The sequence below is a fragment of the Dipodomys ordii genome, unplaced genomic scaffold (assembly GCF_000151885.1).
Source record: "Dipodomys ordii isolate 6190 unplaced genomic scaffold, Dord_2.0 Scaffold137, whole genome shotgun sequence".
In the NCBI taxonomy this organism is placed as follows: Eukaryota; Metazoa; Chordata; class Mammalia; order Rodentia; family Heteromyidae; genus Dipodomys; species Dipodomys ordii.
In genome coordinates this window covers 3,137,979-3,158,313 of record NW_012267353.1, presented here as the reverse complement: position 1 = coordinate 3,158,313, position 20,335 = coordinate 3,137,979, and the positions used below count along the sequence as shown (strand labels likewise).

The following is a 20,335-nucleotide window of genomic DNA, read 5'->3' as shown; positions in this document are numbered from 1 at the left end:
TCAAGTGGTAGAGCGCTAGCCTTGAGCTGAAGAGCTGAGGGACAGTGCCCAGGCCCAGAGTTCAGGCCCCACAACCGGCAAAAAAAAAAAAAAAAGAAAAAAGAAATAAATCAATTAAATAAGACAATACCTTACAATGAGATAGAGGAAGCAATCAGAAGTCTTCCAACGAGGAAAAGCCCAGGACCAGATGGATTCACTACGAAATTCTATAAGACCTTTAAAGAGGAACTAATTCCCATACTCCTCAAACTCTTCCAAGAAATAGAAACAGAGGGAACTATCCCAAACACATTCTATGAAGCCAATATCATACTCATCCCCAAACCAGGCAAAGACCCAACAAAAAAAGAGAACTACAGACTAATCTCCTTGATGAACACAGATGCAAAGCTCCTCAATAAAATTCTAGCCAACAGAACCCAGAAACATATCAAAAAAAAAAATCATACATTATGACCAAATAGGCTTCATCCCAGAGATGCAGGGATGGTTTAACATAAGTCAATAAATGCAATCAACAGATCCAAGGTCAAGAACCACATGATTATCTCCACTGACTGGGAAAAGGCTTTTGATAAAATACAACATTCATTCATGTTAAAAGCTCTGGAGAAAATAGGAACAGAAGGCACATTCCTTAAAACAAGATGTACAAGACGTTATGTGGAAAATGAACTTTACAACTTTGGCGTGGAGGGGGATGGGAAGGGATGGGAAGGGGAAACAAAGGAGGAGGCAACAATGCTTGATAAGAAATGCACTCATTGGGCTGGGAAGGTGGCTCAGTGGTAGAGCGCTTGCCTTGCATGCCTGAGGCCCTGGGTTCGATTCCTCAGCACCACATATGCAGAAAAAGCCACAAGTGGCGCTGTGGCTTAGGTGGTAGAGCGTTAGCCTTGAGCTGAAGAGCTGAGGGACAGCGCCCAGGCCCAGAGTTCAGGCTCCACGACAGGACCAAAAAAAAAAAGAAATGCACTCATTACCTTGCCCATGTAATTGTAACCCCTCTGTACGGTATTTTCACAATAAAAAGAAAAATCACAATAAAAGCCATACACAACAGACCAATAGCCAATATTATACTTAATGGGGAAAAACTACAACCAATTCTCCTAAAATCAGGAACAAGGCAAGGATGCCCACTCTCACCACTCCTCTTCAATATAGTTCTGGAATTCTTAGCCAGAGCAATAAGGCAAGAAAAAGACATTAAAGGGATCTGTATAGGGAAGGAAGAAGTTAAACTATCCCTTTTTGCAGAAGACATGATATTATACCTCAATGATCCCAAAAACTCCACCCCCAAACTCTTAGAACTTATAAACCACTTCAGCAAAGTAGCAGGATACAAAATCAACACACAAAAATCAGTTGCCTTTCTGTACACCAAAAATGTAGAAGCAGAAAGGGAAATCAAGGAAACAACCCCATTCACAATAACCTTAAAAAAAAAGTATTTAGGAATTAACCTAACCAAAGATATAAAGGAACTCTTTAATGAAAACTATAAAAACTTAAAGAAAGAAATTATAGAGGACACCAGGAAATGGAAAGATTTTCCATGTTCTTGGATAGGCAGACTTAATATAGTGAAAATGGACATTCTGCCAAAATTGTTATACAAATTCAATGCAATTCCCATTAAAATCCCAATGATGTTCATTACTGAAATAGAGAAAACAGTCCAAAAATTCATATGGAACTTTACAAAAGACACAGAATAGCCAAAACAATTCTAGGCAAAAAAGACAACATGGGAGGGATCTTGATGCTAGATTTCAAACTCTACTACAGAGCCATAATAACAAAGACAGCACGGTACTGGCACAAAAACAGACCCAAAGACCAATGGAACAGATTAGAAAATCCAGAAATAAAACCACTCACTTACAGTCAGCTAATATTTGACAAAGGAGCCAAAGACATACAGTGGAAGAAACACAGCCTCTTCAACTACTGGTGCTGGGAAAACTGGGTGACCACATGCAGAAAACTAAAAGTGGACTCCAGCCTGTCACTATGCAACTAACATTAACTCAAGATGGATTAAAGACCTTAACATCAAACCTGAAACACTGAAACTACTGCAGGACAGAGTAGGAGAGACACTAGAACTCATAGGCACAGATAGGAACTTCCTGAACAGAGTCCCAGGGTCACAACAAATTCGGAGAGACACTCAACAAATGGGACTACCTTAAAATAAAAAGTTTCAGCACAGCTAAGACATAACAACCAAACTAGAAAGACAGCCAACTAATTGGAAAAAATATTTACCAGCACTCACAGGGAAATGGATGGAACTAGAAAAAAAATCATTTGAGTGCGGTAAACCAAGAACAAAGAGACAAAGGGACCTGGTCTCTCTGGTAAGTGCATGTTAATTCCAAAACGATACAACAAAGTAAACAAGACTCCAGAAACAAAGGACCTCCACTCATCTTGTATCATTACTAAATGACCCCATGCTGCTGACCACATATATGATATATGTGTGCACTTCTGAGGGAAACTAGGAGGAGGACACAGAAACAGAGGGAAACGGGAAAACATACAATAAGCAGGACCCATCAGCTGCACTAGACACTGATCAAAACAAACGAGGTAAATCAAGGGCAGCGATGAGAGGGAGGGAATGAGAGGGTCAGAGGGAACAGCTGACACTAAGCAAAAGGAAAGAAATGTACGTATCACCTGATGTGGAAGAAATAGCTATATTGTCAAAGCTCACAGAATTCACAATCTTTATAGAACACAATAATGACAATTTGCCTCATGAAGGTTAGAATGTGTTTGTGACTTTTTTTATCACTATCTCACAATAGTATGAAATTTGTGAAATTTATATAATCACTTAATCACAATTTTAAAAACACCAAAAAAAGGAATGAGATTTTAATATTTGTTATGAACTGGATGAATTACTTAACATCTTAGTAATTTTTAAAAGCCAGTCATTCTGAGTAAAGTGGATCTCAAACATGTAATCCTAGCTACTTGAGAGGCAGAAATGAAGGAGGGCGGATACTGAAGTTCAAAGTTAGACCAGGCGTAAGAGTTCAAGAGACTGCAATGGTTGATGGTCAGAATCTAAGCTCAGACTCACCTTGTCATAAAGCAAGACCTTACCCTGAAAATAACCAATGTGAGCATGTCTTAAGTAGTAGAGTGCCTGACTAAGGAAGCTCAAGGCCTACTCTAATCCCTAATACTGCCCAAAGAGTCAACCACAAAAAGACACATACTATGTAATTCCTCCTAAATGAGGCCATTGAACAAAATAATTGAGATACACTGTAGAATGGTATTTGCCCATGCGAGGAGAGGAAAAGTAAGGAGATACTATTAAATGGGTACAGAGTTTCACTTTTAAAAGATGAAAAGCTATTTATGGAGACAGGTGGTGGTGATGGCAGCACAATATTATGAAATTAAATACCATTGAACTGAACACTTAAAAATAACTAAGATGGGCCAGATGTAGTAGTTCATGCCTGTAATCCCAGCTACTTGGAGAGGAGGAGGATCATCATCTGCAAGATACCATCTGAACTAACAAGTCAGGCTTAAGTGGTATACACACAGGGCCCAAACTACAAGGACACACAGGTAGGTAGGTTGTGGTTTGAGGCTAGTCCCAGGCAATAAGTCAAAATTCAACTTGAAAAAAAATTAAAGCTGAAAACACTGGGAGGGAGAGGGGAGTAGCTCAAGTGGTAGCACCTGGCTAACAAGCAAAATGACACCAAAATAACAATACCCCAATAACACCAAATAACCCCAATAACACCAAAAACAATATAAAAATTTTAAACTTGAACAATAAGGAGCAATAGAAATTATCAATCTCAGGATCTCAGAAGGGTTGGAACCTACCTGTAGCAAGTGAGTATCTATAACGTAAAATGTGAGGAAGTTACTTACTTCCAGATCCTGGAATTTTTTTCCTTCTTGGGGCTGGTCCTACCACTTGAACTCAGGGCCTCTTACTCTCTCTCAGTTTTTGTGCTCATGGCTGGCATTCTACCACTCTCATCACACCTCAAGTCTGCCTTTTTCCTATGCAATTGGAGGGAGGAATCTTGTTAATATTTCTGCCCAGGCTACATTTGAACCATTATCCTCATTTGCTACTCAGCTTCCTGAGTAACAAAGACTACAGGCTTGACTCACGGGAACTGGGCTAATTCTTGCTCCAATTAAGAAGGAAGTCCCTAACTTGCTTTACCCTCATATACATTACCTCTCATTAATATTATTTAAACTCCAACCTTCGAAAACATATCTATTGAACATCCTACTTGATGGAAGCAGAATAGACCCAAGGGAAAAAAACACATTTGCACAATTACCATAGAACATTATTATTATTTTTTATCAAGAATGATAGATTTGGTGAAGAAATAAAAATGGCAAAGAAACACATGAGGAAATGTTCATCATCCCTGGTGGTGAAGGAAATGCAAATAAAGACAACCCTGAGATACCACCTTACCCCAGTCAGAATGTCCCACATCCACAAATCAGCCAACGACAAATGCTGGAGGGGATGTGGAGAAAGAGGAACCCTATTACACTGCTGGTGGGAATGTACACTTATACAACCACTTTGGAAAGCAGTCTGGAGGGTCCTTAGAAAGCTAAAGATTGACCTCCCTTACGACCCAGTCACACCACTTCTAGGCATCTACCCTGAACAACAGGAACCAATATACAAGGACACGTGCACCTCCATGTTTATTGCAGCACTGTTCACAATAGCTAGGATATGGAAACAACCTAGATGCCCCACCACAGATGAATGGATCCAAAAATTGTGGTATCTATACACAATGGAATATTATGCAGCCATTAGAAATGACAAAATAATGGCATTTGCAGGGAAATGGATGGAGCTAGAAGGAATCATGTTGAGCGAGGTAAGCCAAGAGCGAAGAGACAAACGGTACATGGTCTCCCTGATAAGTGGATGATAAATCCAAAATGTTAGGTGATACGACAAAACTAACAGGACTTAAGAAATAAAGAACTCCTGCTCATCTGGTTGAACCACTACTAAATATCCCCATGCTGCTGATCACATGTATGGTGTATAACATGTGAACACTGTTATATATTACAGACTGTGATAGACAATTTGCTCCAGGAAAGTTAGAATGAACTTGTGACTTAGAAATTATGTAATCACTTAATCACAATCAAAAAAAAAAAAAAAAAGAACTTTGGGGAAGGGAGGGAGGGAGGGGATGGTAGGGAGAAAACAATGGAGGGGCTAACAATGTTCAAGAGGAAGTGTACTCATTACCTCACTCATGTAACTGTAACCCTCTGTATAGTATCTTTACAATAAAAAAAAAAGAAAAAAAAATGATAGATTTGGGGCTGGGAAGGTGGCTCAGTGATAGAGCGCTTGCTTCGCATACATGAAGCACCTCAGCACCATATAAGCAGAAAAAGCCAGAAGTTGTGCTGTGGCTCAAGTGTTAGAATGCTAGGCTTAAGCTGAAGAACAGAGGGACAACAAACACCTAGGCCCGGATTATTCTATTTTAATGGAACATTTTATCATTATACAGATGCTAATGTGTGATAAGATCAGATTGCACAAATTTGTAATTCATAGAACATTATTTTTACCTGAAAAAAACAGTTATAGCTGGATGCTGGTGGCTCACCCCATAGTCCTATCTACTCAGAAAGCTGAGATCTGAGGATCATGGTTCAAAGCCAGCCCAGGCATGTAAGTCCATGAGACTCTTATCTCCAATTAACTACCAGAAAACCAGTGGTAGAATGCTAGCCTTGAGCTGAAGAGCTCAGGGACAGTGCCCAGGCCTAGAGTGCAAGCCCCATAACTGACTCCCCCCCGCCAAAAAAAAAGTTATTCAGACTTGAGAATACATTTTTTTGGTGGATTTTTTTTTGTTTTTTGGTTTTTTTTGGTGCATCATAGGGCTTGAACTCAGCCTATGCACTGTCTTTGAGCCTTTATGGTGACAGCTAGTGCTCTACCACTTTGATCTACAGCTCCGCTTCTGGTTTTCTGGTGGTTAATTGGAGATAAGAGTCTCATTCTCCTGTCTGGGATGGCTTCAAACTGTGATCCTCAAATCTCAGCCTCCTCAGTAGATAGGATTACAGGGTATATGACTTTTTTTTACAAAATCAATGAATCTGTTGCCTAAAAGTAACAAGTCTGTTGCCAATGATAAAATCTGAGCTTTTAAGTGTAAATTTAAATTTTGGAAAACTTGGTAACTGCCACTTTGACAGTTTCCCAATACTTTTGAATATTTTATGGTGTCAGTGATATTAACAAATGTGTTTAATATGTACAATGAAATGTATTAACACAAGGAAGAATGCTATAACTCTGCACCCTATTTTCCAAATAGTCATGTTTGTTACAACATCAGACTTCGAAAAAAGAAAGATTAAAAATTCAAGACAAACAAAGGAGGAGGCAACAATGCTTGATAAGGAATGTACTCATGGGGCTGGGAAGGTGGCTTAGTGGTAGAGCACTTGCCTTGCATGCATGAGGCCCTGGGTTCAATTCCTCAGCACCACATAAGCAAAAAAAAGAAAAAAGCCGGAAGTGGCGCTGTGGCTCAAGTGGTAGAGCACTAGCCTTGAGCTGAAGAGCTGAGGGACAGCGCCCAGGCCCAGAGTTCAGACCCCACAACTGGACCCAAAAAAGAAAGAAAGAAATGTACTCATTATCTTGTCCATATAATTGTAACTCCTCTGTACGGTATTTTCACACACACACAAAAAAAAAAAGACCCAGAGTTGAATGTATCAGGATGCAAAGTTCATTGATAGAATTTTAGATTTTACACTTAGCTCTAAGAAACTTGCATTTGAAGCCACATCTGTTGTTATATTCCTGTAACCCTAGCACTAGGGAAGATAAGACAGAAAAGGTACAGTGTTTAAGGAAGCTGTGAAAGTTCAAGGCTAAGGCCAATCTGAGCTATATATAGCAAGACCCTGTCTGAAAAAAAAATAAGAAAAAAAAAAGGAAACAAAGAACACAGAAACTATTACCTGAAAAGTTTTTGATAAAGTACCAAAGAATATCCACAGTTTTCTGAAGAGATCTCTAAGTTTTTTCAACTATAGGTCAGATTTACTTCACATACTTTTTATTTTCTTTTTTTGGGGGTCCAGTCGTGGGGCCTGAACTCTGGGCCTGGGCGCTGTCTCTCAGCTCTTCAGCTCAAGGCTAGAGCTCTACCACTTGAGCCACAGCGCCACTTCCGGCCTTTTTTCTTTTTGCTTATGTGGTGCTAAGGAATGGAACCCAGGGCCTCAGGCATGCAAGGCAAGTGCTCTACCACTGAGCCACCTTTCCAGCCCCGTTACTTCACATACTTAAACCACAAGTGACAGCAGACTGAATTAGAGAAGCAGAAAGGACGATTCATTTACTCTCTATTCTGCCACACATTAAAGATATGTGCAAAAAAAAAAAGGAAAAAGGAAAAACAAATTCACTTTCTATTTGTCTTAAGAAGACACTGATTTTTTTTTCCATTTAAACAGTTTTCATGTTAAACTTCAATGGTTTACAACATTGTTTCAAGATGTATTGATATGTGCTGCCTGTAGACCTAGCTGCTCAGGAGGCTGATTTGAAGATTGTAGTTTGAAGCCAGCCTGGGCAGGAAAGTCCATGAGACCATTATCTCCGAGTACCCACCTAAAAAAATAAAATTCACAGTGGTGCTGCGGCTCAAAATGGAGGAGTGCTACCCTTGAGCATAAAACTCAGGGACAGTGCCAGGTCCCTATTTCAAGCCCTATGACCACACACAAAAAAAAGTATTGATACATTTAAATTTTCTTTTCAAGTTGTAATACACACACACACACACACACACACACACACACACTTCTATAATTTTAAAGAGTATAATGGCATTCTGATTCTTGAGTCCTATAATCTATTATATACTTAGGGTAGATTTGGGTACCAAAGAGAATCACAAGCATCAAACACACTACAAGCTTAGAAGCAAATCAGTATATGCCTTGATTTCCTCACCTATAAAATAAAGGGTGGAACTAGATGACTCACGATTTCTTAGATTTGAGAATTCAGACCTCACCTGGAAACTTATAGACAGTAAACTTTAAAATTTACTCTCAAAAGCAAAGTGCTGCATGATCATTAACTAGAATCAGGATCTTGTATAGCTCTAGAAAAGTGAGAAAACTGGAATTATCCAACAGGGAAATAGTTATTTGGCCAACAGAGCAAAGGCATCATCACACATCATGGAGCTTCTGGAAAACTCTACTGTGGTAATAAGCAGAAAAAGCCAGAAGTTGTGTTGTGGTTCAAGTGGTAGAGTGCTAGCCTTGAGCTGAAGAGCTGAGGGACAATGCCCAGGCCCAGAGTTCAGGGCCCAAGACCGATCAAAAAAAATAAAAAGATAGACTTTATTATCATCTACTGTCTTAGCATTTCTTTGAAAATAGTTTCTACTTCAAACGCCACATGAAATAGTTTTGGGTCTTAGGCTACACGAAAATACTGAATTAATACAATGACTTAAAACAACAACAAAAATCCTTACTCTTAAGTTAAAGTCTTAACCAGATTTTAACTATAGAGTTAAAACCACCAAAGCAAAGGGAAAATTAGATATGGAAAGCTTGACAAAAAATACTTGTAATAACTCAAATTTTGCAAATCACGGTTATAAATTACCTTTTCATTTCATTCTTATTCTTCCATAAGGCATGAGTAGATCTGTTGTTAGAAAAACTGTAAAGAATTCTACGTGGGGTTGGAGCATGGCTCAGTTGGTAGAGCACTAGCCAATGAGTGAAAGTGTTGGGTACCAAGTTTGAGTCCCAGTCTTAGACTTAAAAGAAAAGTGAAGCAAAGCAAAGCAAAGAGAAGCTGTGTATTATAGACTGTTGTGGCATCTTACTAAGAACATCTTTTTCTTTGCCTTAAATATAAACAATGAGGGGCTGGGAATGTGGCTTAGTGGTAGAGTGTTTGCCTAACATGCATGAAGCCCAGGATTCAATTCCTCAGTACCACATACACAGAAAAAGCCACGAGTGGCACTATGGCTTAAGTGGTAGAGTGCTAACCTTGAGCAAATAACAGCTCAGGGAGAGTGCTCAGGCCCTGAGTTTAAGACCAGGCAAAACAAAAAACAATGAATTATAACTTTTAAATGGTGTTTGGGTATGTAGTGGTGCTAAGCACTTAGGGCATAGATCATTTTCCGTAAGAAGTATAATCAAGCCGGGTGCCAGTGGCTCATGCCTGTAATCCTAGCTACTCAGGAAGCTGAGATCTGAGGATAGAAGTTCAAGGCCAGCCCAGGCAGGAAAGACCATGAGACTTTTATCTCCAATAAACCACTCAGAAAACCAGAAGTGGTGCTGTGGCTCAAGTGTAGAGTGCTAGCCTTGAGCTGAAGAGCTTGAGGGACAGAACCCAGGCCCAGAGTTCAAGCCCCATGACAAAAAAAAAAAAAAAAAAAAGAAATATAATCAAATCATGGAGAGAAAAAGTTGTAAATAGACAACAATGAAAATGAATTTTGCCATATCATAAAGTACAAGATAATCTGCAAAACTGGTATGACAGATCACTGAATGGATTTCAACATGTACAAGTGATAACTAAGTTCTAGCAAGGATCCTTATGAAGATCCTATTTAATCTATTATACCTGAAATCTATTATCACTGCAAAAATTGTATTTAAGAAGAAAATCAACATTTACTCCAAGATAACCGTGGCCAGCTGAATGTGTGCAACTACCTTAATCTCCCTTAACGTTTCATTAAAACAAGTATTTTTTTAAGAAGAGGAATAACCAATAGAAGAGGAAAAACAGGAACAGAGATACTAGTAACAAAACTGGGAAACTCAGAAAGTCAAATTAGCTTATTGGAAGACCCAAGAAAATTAAACCCTAAAGCCAGAAATGGTGTAAAAATTTAGAAGAAAACTGAATTGCCTATTTGTTGAAAGGCAACTAAGTACTAAATGATGAAGAACAGAACAGACAGTGCTTTAAAATTATCACAGATAACCTGAGACACTATTAATCAAGTGTGGTATAAAGAAATTTTCAAACATTATGGGCCTCAAAAAATTGCTCATACATGCATTTTACCCAAGGAAATAATAAAAATGACCCACAAGAGTGAAAAGATACCATAGGCTGATGATGAACCCAAGATCTCATAATGAAATTGTACACCTGATACAAAAAGCATGATATCCTACTTGTGGCTCTCACCTGTAACTCTAGCTACTCAGGAGGATAGTGGTTCAAAGCCAGCCTGGACAGAAAATGTTGGAAGTGGAGCTGTGGCTCAAATGGTAGAGTGCTAGCCTTGAGCAAAAAAAATCAGGGACAGCTCCCAAGCTCTGAGTTTAAGCCCAAGCCTGGCCAAAAAAAAAAAAAAGATGTCTAACTAGAGTTAAAAAGATTTGGAAGAAGCCTCTCCATGGGGATGAAAACAATAAAAAAAAAAACTCTAATATACCTAAATGTCTAATGAAAATTTAAATAACAGGTAAAGAGTCTGAGGTGTGATTTACTTTTTTTTTGTCAGTCATGGGGCTTGAACTCCGGGCTTGGGCGCTGTCCCTGCACTTTTCAACTCAAGGCAGGCGCTCTACAGCTTGAGCCACAGGGCCACTTCCGGTTTTCTATTGGTTTATTGGAGATAAGAGTCTCGAGTTTCCTGCCCAGGCTGGCTTTGAACTGCGATCCTCAGATCTCAGCCTCCTGAGTAGCTAGGATTACAGCCATGAGCCACCGGAGCCTGGCTTCATTTACATTTTGTATAAAAAGTTTTGCATTAACAGAACTGAAAGTGGTTTACAAATTCAACACAATTCCCATCAAAATCTCAATGGCATTCTTCACTGAGATAGAGAAAACGATGCAAAATTCATACAAAGCCCCTCTGTATATGTGTAAAGACCACATGTCCTGAACGCCTGGTGTCCGTCCTGTAACTGGCCATATAATAAGGGTAGGGGTGAGGGGTCTTCTCTAGTTTGCCGCCTGTGTCTATGGTCTGGTTGGTGGCATCAAGCTGTCCTGGACCCTGCTGGGGTGTTTGGTGCCCCAGGAACCAGTTCCAGGGCTCTAATAACAGGCCCAGCCTGGCAAGCAAGTAGCTCCTGATCCAAGATTGGCCACCTCTTCATACTGGCCTGTGGTTGAAATTGGTGTCAGTGCCTATGGGATAGTGTACAAGGCCTGTACTACTCACTGTGGCAACTTTGTGGCCCTCAAGACTGTGAGCATCTTCAATGGAGGAGGATCTGGAGGGGGCCTTCCTATCAGCTGTTTGTGAGGTGGCCTTACCGAGGCTGCTGGAGGTTTTTGAGCACTCCAAATGTTGTCTGGCTTATGGACCTCTGTGCCACTTCCTGAACTGACCCCTAAATGTTTGAACATAGAGACCAAGACCTAAGGACATATCTGGAAAAGGCACCCCCCACCAGGCTTACCAGTGAAGACCAAAGACTAATGTGCCAGTTTCTAAGAGATCGAGATTTCCTTTATGCCAATTGCATCATCTACCAAGACCTTAAACCAGAGAAAATTCTCATGACCTCTGGTGGAACAGTCAAATTGACTTTGTCCTGGCCAGAATCTAGAGCTATCAGATGGCCCTTAATCCTGTGATTGTTATACTTGGTACCACACTACTGAAATTCTTCATCAGTCTACTTACACAATACCTGTGGATATTTGGTGTGTTGGCTGTATCTTTGCAGAGATGTTTTGTGGAAAGCTTCTATTCTGTGGAAACTCTGAAACTGACCATTTGGGCAAAATCTTTGATCTAATTGGGCTTCTCCCAGTGGATGACTGCCCTGGAGATGCATCTCTACCCCGAGGAACCTTTTCCACCAGAGGGACTCACAACCTAGTGCAGTCAGTGGTGCCAGGGATGGAAGAATCTGGAGCACAGCTGCTGCTGGAAATGAGCCTTTTAACCCACACAAGCAAATGAGCTGCAGAGTTCTTATCTACATAAGGAAGAAGGTGACCTGGAATGAACAGTGGAGAGCTGCCATTTACCCCCTTTTGGACACTTGAATAGAGAGAATCCCACAAAGCCAAGAACCTCTGCCTTCCTGTGAAGCTGTGGAGATTCCTGCAGCTTTTTAAAGAGAACATTTTGTTGCCTTAATGACATTTCCCACCTATTCCTCCTTTTCAGGCTTATCTTCTCTCCATTTCTGTACACTAAAGGGAAAATCACCTCTCTTCTTCCTATTTTGATATGAGACCTTTTTTTATATAGCAAAACATACAAAATAATTCATATGGAACAACAAAAGAAGCAATGCTGTAGCTATTACAATTCCAGACCTCAAACTTTACTATAGAGCTATACGCAACAGCTTGGTACTGATATAAAAACATTTCCAAAGACCAGTGGTATAGACTAGAAGACCCAGAGATAAATTCATATACTTACAGTCATCTGGTATTTGACAAAGGAGTCAAAAATATACATTGAAGGAAAAAACAAAAACAAAAAATTGTTCAATTATTGGTATTGGGTAAACTGAACATCCAGATGTAGACAATTAAAATTAGATCCCTGTTTGTCACTCTGCATTGTCATTCTGCACCAATATCAAGTCAAAATGGATCAAAGACCTCAACATCAGAACTGATCTTTCAAATTACTGCAAGAGGGAGTAGGAAAACACTAAAACTGATAGGTATATGCAGAAACTTTTTGAAGAGGGCACCAGGAGCACAGCAAATAGGAGACATTACAAATGGGATTACATCAAACTAAAATCTTTCTGAATAGCAAAGGACAGAGTTACTAATACAAAAAACAATTCAACAGAGTAGGAGATGATCTTTACCTGCTATAATCAAACAAGGGACTACTATCCAAAATATACAATATAGTTAACAACCCACATCCATAAATGAATAATGCAATCAATAAATGGGCAAAGGAGCTATTTGGAGACTCCTCAAAAACCTAAACAGAACCCCCTTATGATCCAGCCACACTACTCTTAGGCATCTACCTAGAGACTAACAAGTCAACTTTTTGATGGATAATTGGAGATGGGAGTCTTACAAACTCTCCTGCTCAGGCTGGCTTCAAATCATGATCATAAGATCTTAGCCTCCTAAGTATGTAATGATTACAGGTATGTCACCAGCACTTGGCATTGATGGAACAATTTCAGTTCATCCTTTTACCTTTTAGAACTTTATTTTAGAACAAATTTCTAGAACAATAATTCTAAAACTGGATCCACGGACTGAGGAGGGGAAGAAAAAAAAATCTACAAAAGTCTAAAGACATGAATTTGCACTACTACTGTAGTTTCTAAATGCTATGTAATCAGTGCAATGACAATTTTTTAAAAAAGATTACAAAAGGGCTGGGAAGGTGGCTCAGTGGTAGAGCGCTTGCCTTGCATGACTGAAGCCCTGGGTTCGATTCCCCAGCACCATATAAGCAAAAAGAAAAAAGCCGGAAGTGGTGCTATGGCTCAAGTGGTAGAGCGCTAGCCTTGAGCTGAAGAGCTGAGGGACAGCGCCCAAGCCCAGAGTTCAAGCCCCATGGCCGACCAATAAATAAAACTAAAAAAAAAAAAGATTACAAAAGCATAGGTCAGACCATCCGGATAGTAACATTATAATCAAGTATCATCATACTTTCAGTGCTTATGCTTATGTCTATAATTACACTAATTCTAGGAAATCCCTCCCCCCCCCAAAAAAAACAACATTTACTATGATACAGTGGTTCTCAAACTTCATTAGACTCAGAGACAAATGTTCTCTGGTTTGAAGAAATATAACCTAAGCATTCATGTATATTTCAAACAAATACACACTAAACACCTGTAAATGCCTGGGTGAGAGAAAAAGAATAGGCTTAAGCATCATATACTTTAGAAGTGGGTAATAAAGCAGCAGAAGTCTAAAGTACTAGACAAGTGCCAAAGAAACTAGATGAGGAGGATCTTTAAACAACAGAATCTGAAATAAAGACTATGAAGTGAGAAAGGAGAAGAAAATGAAATGAGAAGATGGGCTCATATTCTCCTAGACGAGAGCATAACAGAGAATGAAAAGTTAGCAGACAATGGTTTACTTCTGGGCTCCAGATAGCTACAGATGTCATAACACTAGAAGATGCTAGCTGTCCATAGAGTAAAAGAAAAAATTGGTAGGTGGAAAAAAAAATCGAGTATGTTGGAGGACTATTTATGTTTAAATGAAGTCCCTAAATTGTGAGGAAATCAGAAAACATAGAAGCATAGAAAGTCTAATACTAGGATCACAAACTCAACAGGTAACAAAATGAAATGGTTAAACTAGATAGTTTCCTAGAGAAGGAAAATCTACAATTACTTAAAATAACCATATATTATCAGGCAAAATAATGACACTACCATATATTCAAAATAATTTGGAAAATAAAATTATGAGCCTCAAAACAAGTAGGAATGGAACAAGGAGGAATGTGTAGCACCTGCCTACTAACAACAACAACAATAACAAGAGAGAGAGGGAAAGAGAGAGAAAGAAGAAGGAAAGAAGGAAGGAAGGACAGAAATTACGAGTTTTGTACTTCAGAGAATATTGGCAAATCATGAAAAGAATGAGTAAAAATACACAAGGAAAACAACTTTCTTCAGTATGTAATTATTTTACAGTACTAAGAAGAAAACAAAGTCACCACTGTATTGCCAAATGCAACACAATATTAACAAGAAAAACTACTATGACAATTAACAAAGTGGATGTAAGAAAATCTATTTTAAATTTAGTTTGTATGTGTGTGCATCTGCATGCGTAAGTGTGTGTGTGTGTGTGTGTGTGTGTGTGTGTGATAGGCTCTAACTATATACTCTCAAAATCCCCTTGCCTCTGACTCCTAAGTGCTGAGAGTATAGCTTAACATTTACTTATTAGAAATCACTAAAGCAGAAATCTAACCTACAATAATCAAGACAATAAAGCTGATTATTTCAACATTGGAACAGGCTGAAGAGCAATCACTATTTTTAATTCTAAATTTGTATGTAAAGAAAAGAAGTAAATTCTTACATTCCTGCCATTTAAAGACAGTGAGAGAGTTCATTTAATAAAGAATAGGATATGATGTTGGCAACAAAAGGACATATCATACCCTCTCAATCCACTTACCTCTTATAGGTTCTTCCACAAACAGCTAATATATCATATAATAGGAAGCCATGTAAAGCATTTCTTTCCACCATCATTCTAAACTACTTTCTTCAGTGTTCCTTACAACCTGCCAAACAGTAGACAGGCACATGCACACATGCATGCACATACACACACACACACACACACACACACACAGAGAAACCAATAAGACTAAAATTATAGTTAGTTGAGACTAAATTCTACAGATCTTTAGTCTTCAAACTACAATTTGAACAAGTATGGGTGAACACAAACTTCCAAGGATTACAAATACACAGGATGGAAAACCAACACAGCTGCCATTATACTGTCCAATTTCCGTAATGATTAGGAAGAGAAAGATCTTTAAATGAAAACAAGGTGGAAAGTGCAAACTTTTTAATAAATTTCCAAAACAGAACAGGAAGTTATAACCTTATGCTTATGAATGAGCTGTTTTGAATTCTACCAATAATATTTAGGACTAGGAGGTTAAATACTAGTATGCTCAATCCTCTCTACTGTCACAGAGGGGAAATCACTATCCTAGTGCAAGGCTTTAACTCCACCTAGACTGAGTACAAAAGCTTATCCACTCCCTCCATCTCAATCTACCAGTATATAACATGTATTATATTGACCTTCTACATAGACTTTCAACAAAAAAAAGTACACAAAAGTACAAGTAAAAAGAGGGCCTACCTCAAACCAAACACTACACACAGCATTTCATCTATGCACCCCCTCCCCCCACACACACACTTAAACTATAAAGTGGAAGTTCTTTTCAAATGAGGAAAAAACTAAGACTTAGATTAAACTACCTAAGGTGACTGAGCTAACATGAGGCATATCTGACTGCCCTTACCTGGCAAAAAAGATGTTTTTGTTTGTTTTCACTATTACTAAGAAAACACCCTATTCTACTCATTGTCCTAACCATCAAGGGGAATATACATTCAAACTGAAATTCAAACTTCCCACTGTTCATAAAACAAGCTTAAACTAAGAATAAAACAAACAAAAATGGCAGTGACACTAAAGACTATCCACTGAAAACCATTCACTCATTTCACTCTGGCTCAAATAATTTATCTCAATCTAGAATAATCTCCACATCTTCATTTATAAAAACATAGCCTCTCCTATAAGGCCCAAGTCATTTTTTTTTCTCTATTTAGATTCATAATGACAGTACCCTGATAGAGAGTACTTAAAAGTCAGTGCAAGATGACAGGCTTCAAGCACCTAATTGTTTTAAGATTTATGAGCACAGTTGGGCACTGGTAGCTCAAGTCTGTAATCCTAGCTACTCAGGAGGCTGAGATCTGAAAATTTCGGTTCAAAGCCAGCCTGGGCAGGAAAATTCCTGACACTCTTATCTCCAATAAACCACCAGAAAACCAGCACTGTGCCTCAAGTTGTAGAGCACTAGCCTTGAGCTGAAGAGCTGAGCAACAGTGCCCAGGCCCAGAGTTCAAACCCCACGACCAATAGCAAAAAAAAAAAAAAAATTTATGAGCACAAACTAGACTGTAATTTTTCTTTCCCTTAGACATTTGTGGGCAACTTCCAGGAAAATGGAAAATGTTGCTCCTACTCTCTTACTGAGGCATACTTTAACTGAACAGATAATTCAAACAGGAAAAGTTAAGCACAAAATTATCATTTTGCTTATACTCAGCTGGCTCCCTATTAGCCACTGTAAGCTGGTGCAAATTTTTACTCCTCTCCTTCACAGCATTTTCAAGCACAGCCACTGTATTATTACCAAAAATCCAACCTTGGGAAGAGAAGCCATCAGGTATGCAGCATTCTTCTCCCACTATTCAGAATTAAGCCTGCTTTCTTCATCAACCTAACATCAATTCTTCCTATCCTGGGGTGTACCTATGCTTTCCCCAAAGTTAATTTCACTATCGGGAGCTTCATCCCATCTTCTCTTGGAAGTTCAAGCTCTCACTTCATTTGTTCCTCTTATCTGTTTTCTTATCTCTCCCTAATCCTCTTTACTACTAACTACGAACATGCTCATTTCTCCAACCACTTATTTCTGTTTTGTGGGTCTGTTAATAGAGAAAGGTTCTAAACACTCTAAACATGTTGCTGGTGGCTCACGCCTGTAATCCTAGCTACTCAGGAGGCTGAGATCTGAGGATCACGGTTCAAAGCCAGCCCGGGCAGGAGAGACCGTGAGACTCTTATCTCCAATAAACCACCAGAAAACCGGAAGTGGCGCTGTAGCTCAAGTGGTAGAGCGCTCGCCTTGAGCTGATGAGCTGAGGGACAGCGCCCAGGCCCAGAGTTCAAGCCCCACAACCAACAAAAAAAATAAATAAACATGTTGCCAAAGATGGTCTTCTGGGCTAAGTAGTCCTCATGCCTTAGATTCCTGAGTAACTGGGACTTTATCTATATGCCACCCTGGCTACCTATTCCCAAACACTTATTGAACCAGGCACTATGCTATGTGCTAGGGTTGCATACATAATCTCTGCCCTCCTACAGCTCCTATTAGAGTGACAAACCACTCTGAACACAATAAAACATGATGATGCAATTAAGGATGTAACTGAAGAGGAGAGAATAGAAATCTGCTTGCAGTAGTTGTTTTGAAGCTCTCATTGGGGAGGTAACATTTAAGCAAGAGAATTAAGGCATAGAACAATTGAAAGCAGAGAAAACAAAAGAGACAAAGACCCTAGAAAACTTCCTTGGTATGAAATAAGCAGGTCCCTGTGAATAAAACAGGTGAAATGGTACAAAAATGACATCTGAATAGTAGTGTAGCAGTTCTTACAAAACTATGGGAAAAGAGCCTGGATTTTATTCTACCTCCAAGAGGAACCACTGCAGAACCTTAGGCAGAGAATACCATTTTCAAAAGTACTTTCAAATACATGAAAGTATTTTTAGTCAATTTTTTTTTGTTTGTTTTTGCTTTTTGTGGGTTTTTTTTTTTGGGTGGTCCGGTCGTGGGGCCTGAACTCTGGGCATGGGCACTGTCCCTCAGCTCTTCAGCTCAAGGCTAGCACTCTACCACTTGAGCCACAGGGCCACTTCCGGCTTTTTTCTTATGTGGTGCTGAGGAATCGAACCCAGGGCCTTGAGCATGCAAGGCAAGCACTCTACCACTGAGCCACCTTCCCAGCCCCTATTTTTAGTCAATGTAATGTGCATTGCCAGTAAGAATTTACTATGATGTAATCTTTATCTTGTTACTTTTTAGACGAATATAAAAGGGAACTGCCACACACCTATTTTTAATGCTACATAAAATATATACTGTATTGACTCCACCTGAAAGTAAAATTAGAGGGCAGAGAATAAGTATGGGAAACAAATAGTAAACTATACCTGTTGATTTTTTTTTTAAATAAGTCTAGATAAGTTTAGAAACCACAAGGACAATTTTACTTTTCCCTTTTCAAGATCCTAAACTTCTAAAACAAAAATCCAAACTCACCTCGACAAGCTTCTTCAAAATCGTGAGTTATGTCCACCCAGTTTGTATTGCTTTTTTCCATTTTTTCAGGGACACTGAGCTCCCAACCTGAATCATCATCGACAGAAGCTTTCATAACCATTGTGCCTGTAAAATGGTGTCAGAAAGGATATAGCTTTCAGGGCAGGAGTATTTACAAAACTAAAATACTTTACTCATCTCTTTAAGCACAACTCTTCTAAGTCAGAGGATAGTACTGAGAAATAAAATACCTAATTAGTGCAATTAAATTTCACGTTAATTAACACTACTGCATCTCACGTACTAATAGATCACTACTTGCCAGGGATCAGTCTGCTTTCCAAATAGTTAAGAAAAAAAAAAACAATCGTTAGCCACCCACCAACTGGTCCTAAAACAACAAAAAACGAAAATAAAAAACTTCCAAGCCGGGCGCTGATGGCTCACTCCTGTATCCCAGCTACTCAGGAGAATGAGATCTGAGGATCGAGGTTCAAAGCCAGATCCGGCAGAAAACCTAAAGTGGAGCTGTGGCTCAAGGTGGTATAGCGCTAGCCCTGAGCAAAAGAGCTCAGGAACAGCTCACAAGCCCTGAGGTCAACCTCCATCACGACCACCACCCCCAAATAAAAACTCCAATGTCAGGGACCCCAACTCCCAATGCTACCCAAAACGACCAAGGCGTTATTCACTCAACTGACACAAGTCAAGGAACGCCTACACCTGCCCCAGGCTACGTGGGCCAACCTCTCCGGGCCTGGGACCCAGGCACAGCCTCCGGGCTGGGTGAAGGAGCAAAGCCCCCTAAGAGTCCCAATCACCTGGCCCAAGTCGAGGACTCACCGGCGGCGGGGACCCGCTCCGCGTCGGCCTCGCTCGGGTCAGTATAGCCCAGCCCCGGCCCCAAAGGACGAGGCTGTAGTCGCGCGGGAAGGAGGGCAGACGGCCCGCCTGGCACAGGGTCGTCACCCCGTAGTACTGGACCTGACCAGGGCCTCAGAGCTCCGTGGGCACCGCAGAGCACCGGGATCCTACTGGGAGCGAAGCGGGTAGTGAGGGGCCGCAGGGGTACTCGGCGTCCCCAGGGCCCGCCACACGAGGGGGGTCGGAGCGCACCGACACGCGAAACGGGGAGATAACTAGTGCCCCTGGGCTCCGCCCCTTCCTGGACACGCCCATTACAGGGCGGCAGAGGGTGGGAAAGAAGGGTGGCTTCCGGTCTCGCTTGCTCGTAATCTCGCGAGAAGAAATCAAGCCCTCCTTCAGCCCAACGATGGTAAAGTCGTGGAAGGGGGATTGACCGAAGAGCAGGAAGTATTCAGACGAAGGGGAGAAGGGACGGCTCGCGAGCATTGGTTGTACGCACGCGCGCGTGCAGTGGGTGGGGCTGGGCCGAGAGGGATGGGGTGCTGTGGACGGTACTTGGTGCTGGTTGCCCGGCGAGTAGTTGGGGACCCCTTTTCCTCTTGGAGAGGCTGAGACCCCATGTCTTCGTGTCGGAGAGCCCGCCACCTGCTCGTGTGGGGGCCCTAGGGACGCCGAGGACCCCTCTGGACCCGCGTTACTGGCTGGAGCACGGGGCTCTGCGGAGCCTTGCAGGCGCTGAGACCCTTGCACGGTGGACGAACTGGTGTGGTCTTTATTTCCTGGATGGACCTTGA

The 20,335-nt window shown here is 40.5% G+C and overlaps 1 protein-coding gene and 1 pseudogene across 1 annotated transcript in view; one reads left to right on the top strand and one right to left on the bottom strand.

The window, feature by feature from the left end:
• LOC105996843 (N-alpha-acetyltransferase 35, NatC auxiliary subunit) overlaps positions 1 to 19,810 on the bottom strand; it is an 82,395-nt gene extending 62,585 nt beyond the window's left edge. Inside the window, exons 1-2 of the mRNA XM_013031076.1 lie at positions 19,518 to 19,810; positions 18,675 to 18,800 (exon numbers count right to left, since the gene is read on the bottom strand). Coding sequence (XP_012886530.1) covers positions 18,675 to 18,795 — 121 coding nt within the window. The 5' untranslated portion in view covers positions 18,796 to 18,800; positions 19,518 to 19,810. The remainder of the gene's footprint in view (positions 1 to 18,674; positions 18,801 to 19,517) is intronic.
• LOC105996822 lies at positions 8,287 to 12,066 on the top strand (annotated as a pseudogene).
• Positions 19,811 to 20,335: the final 525 nt, after the last annotated feature.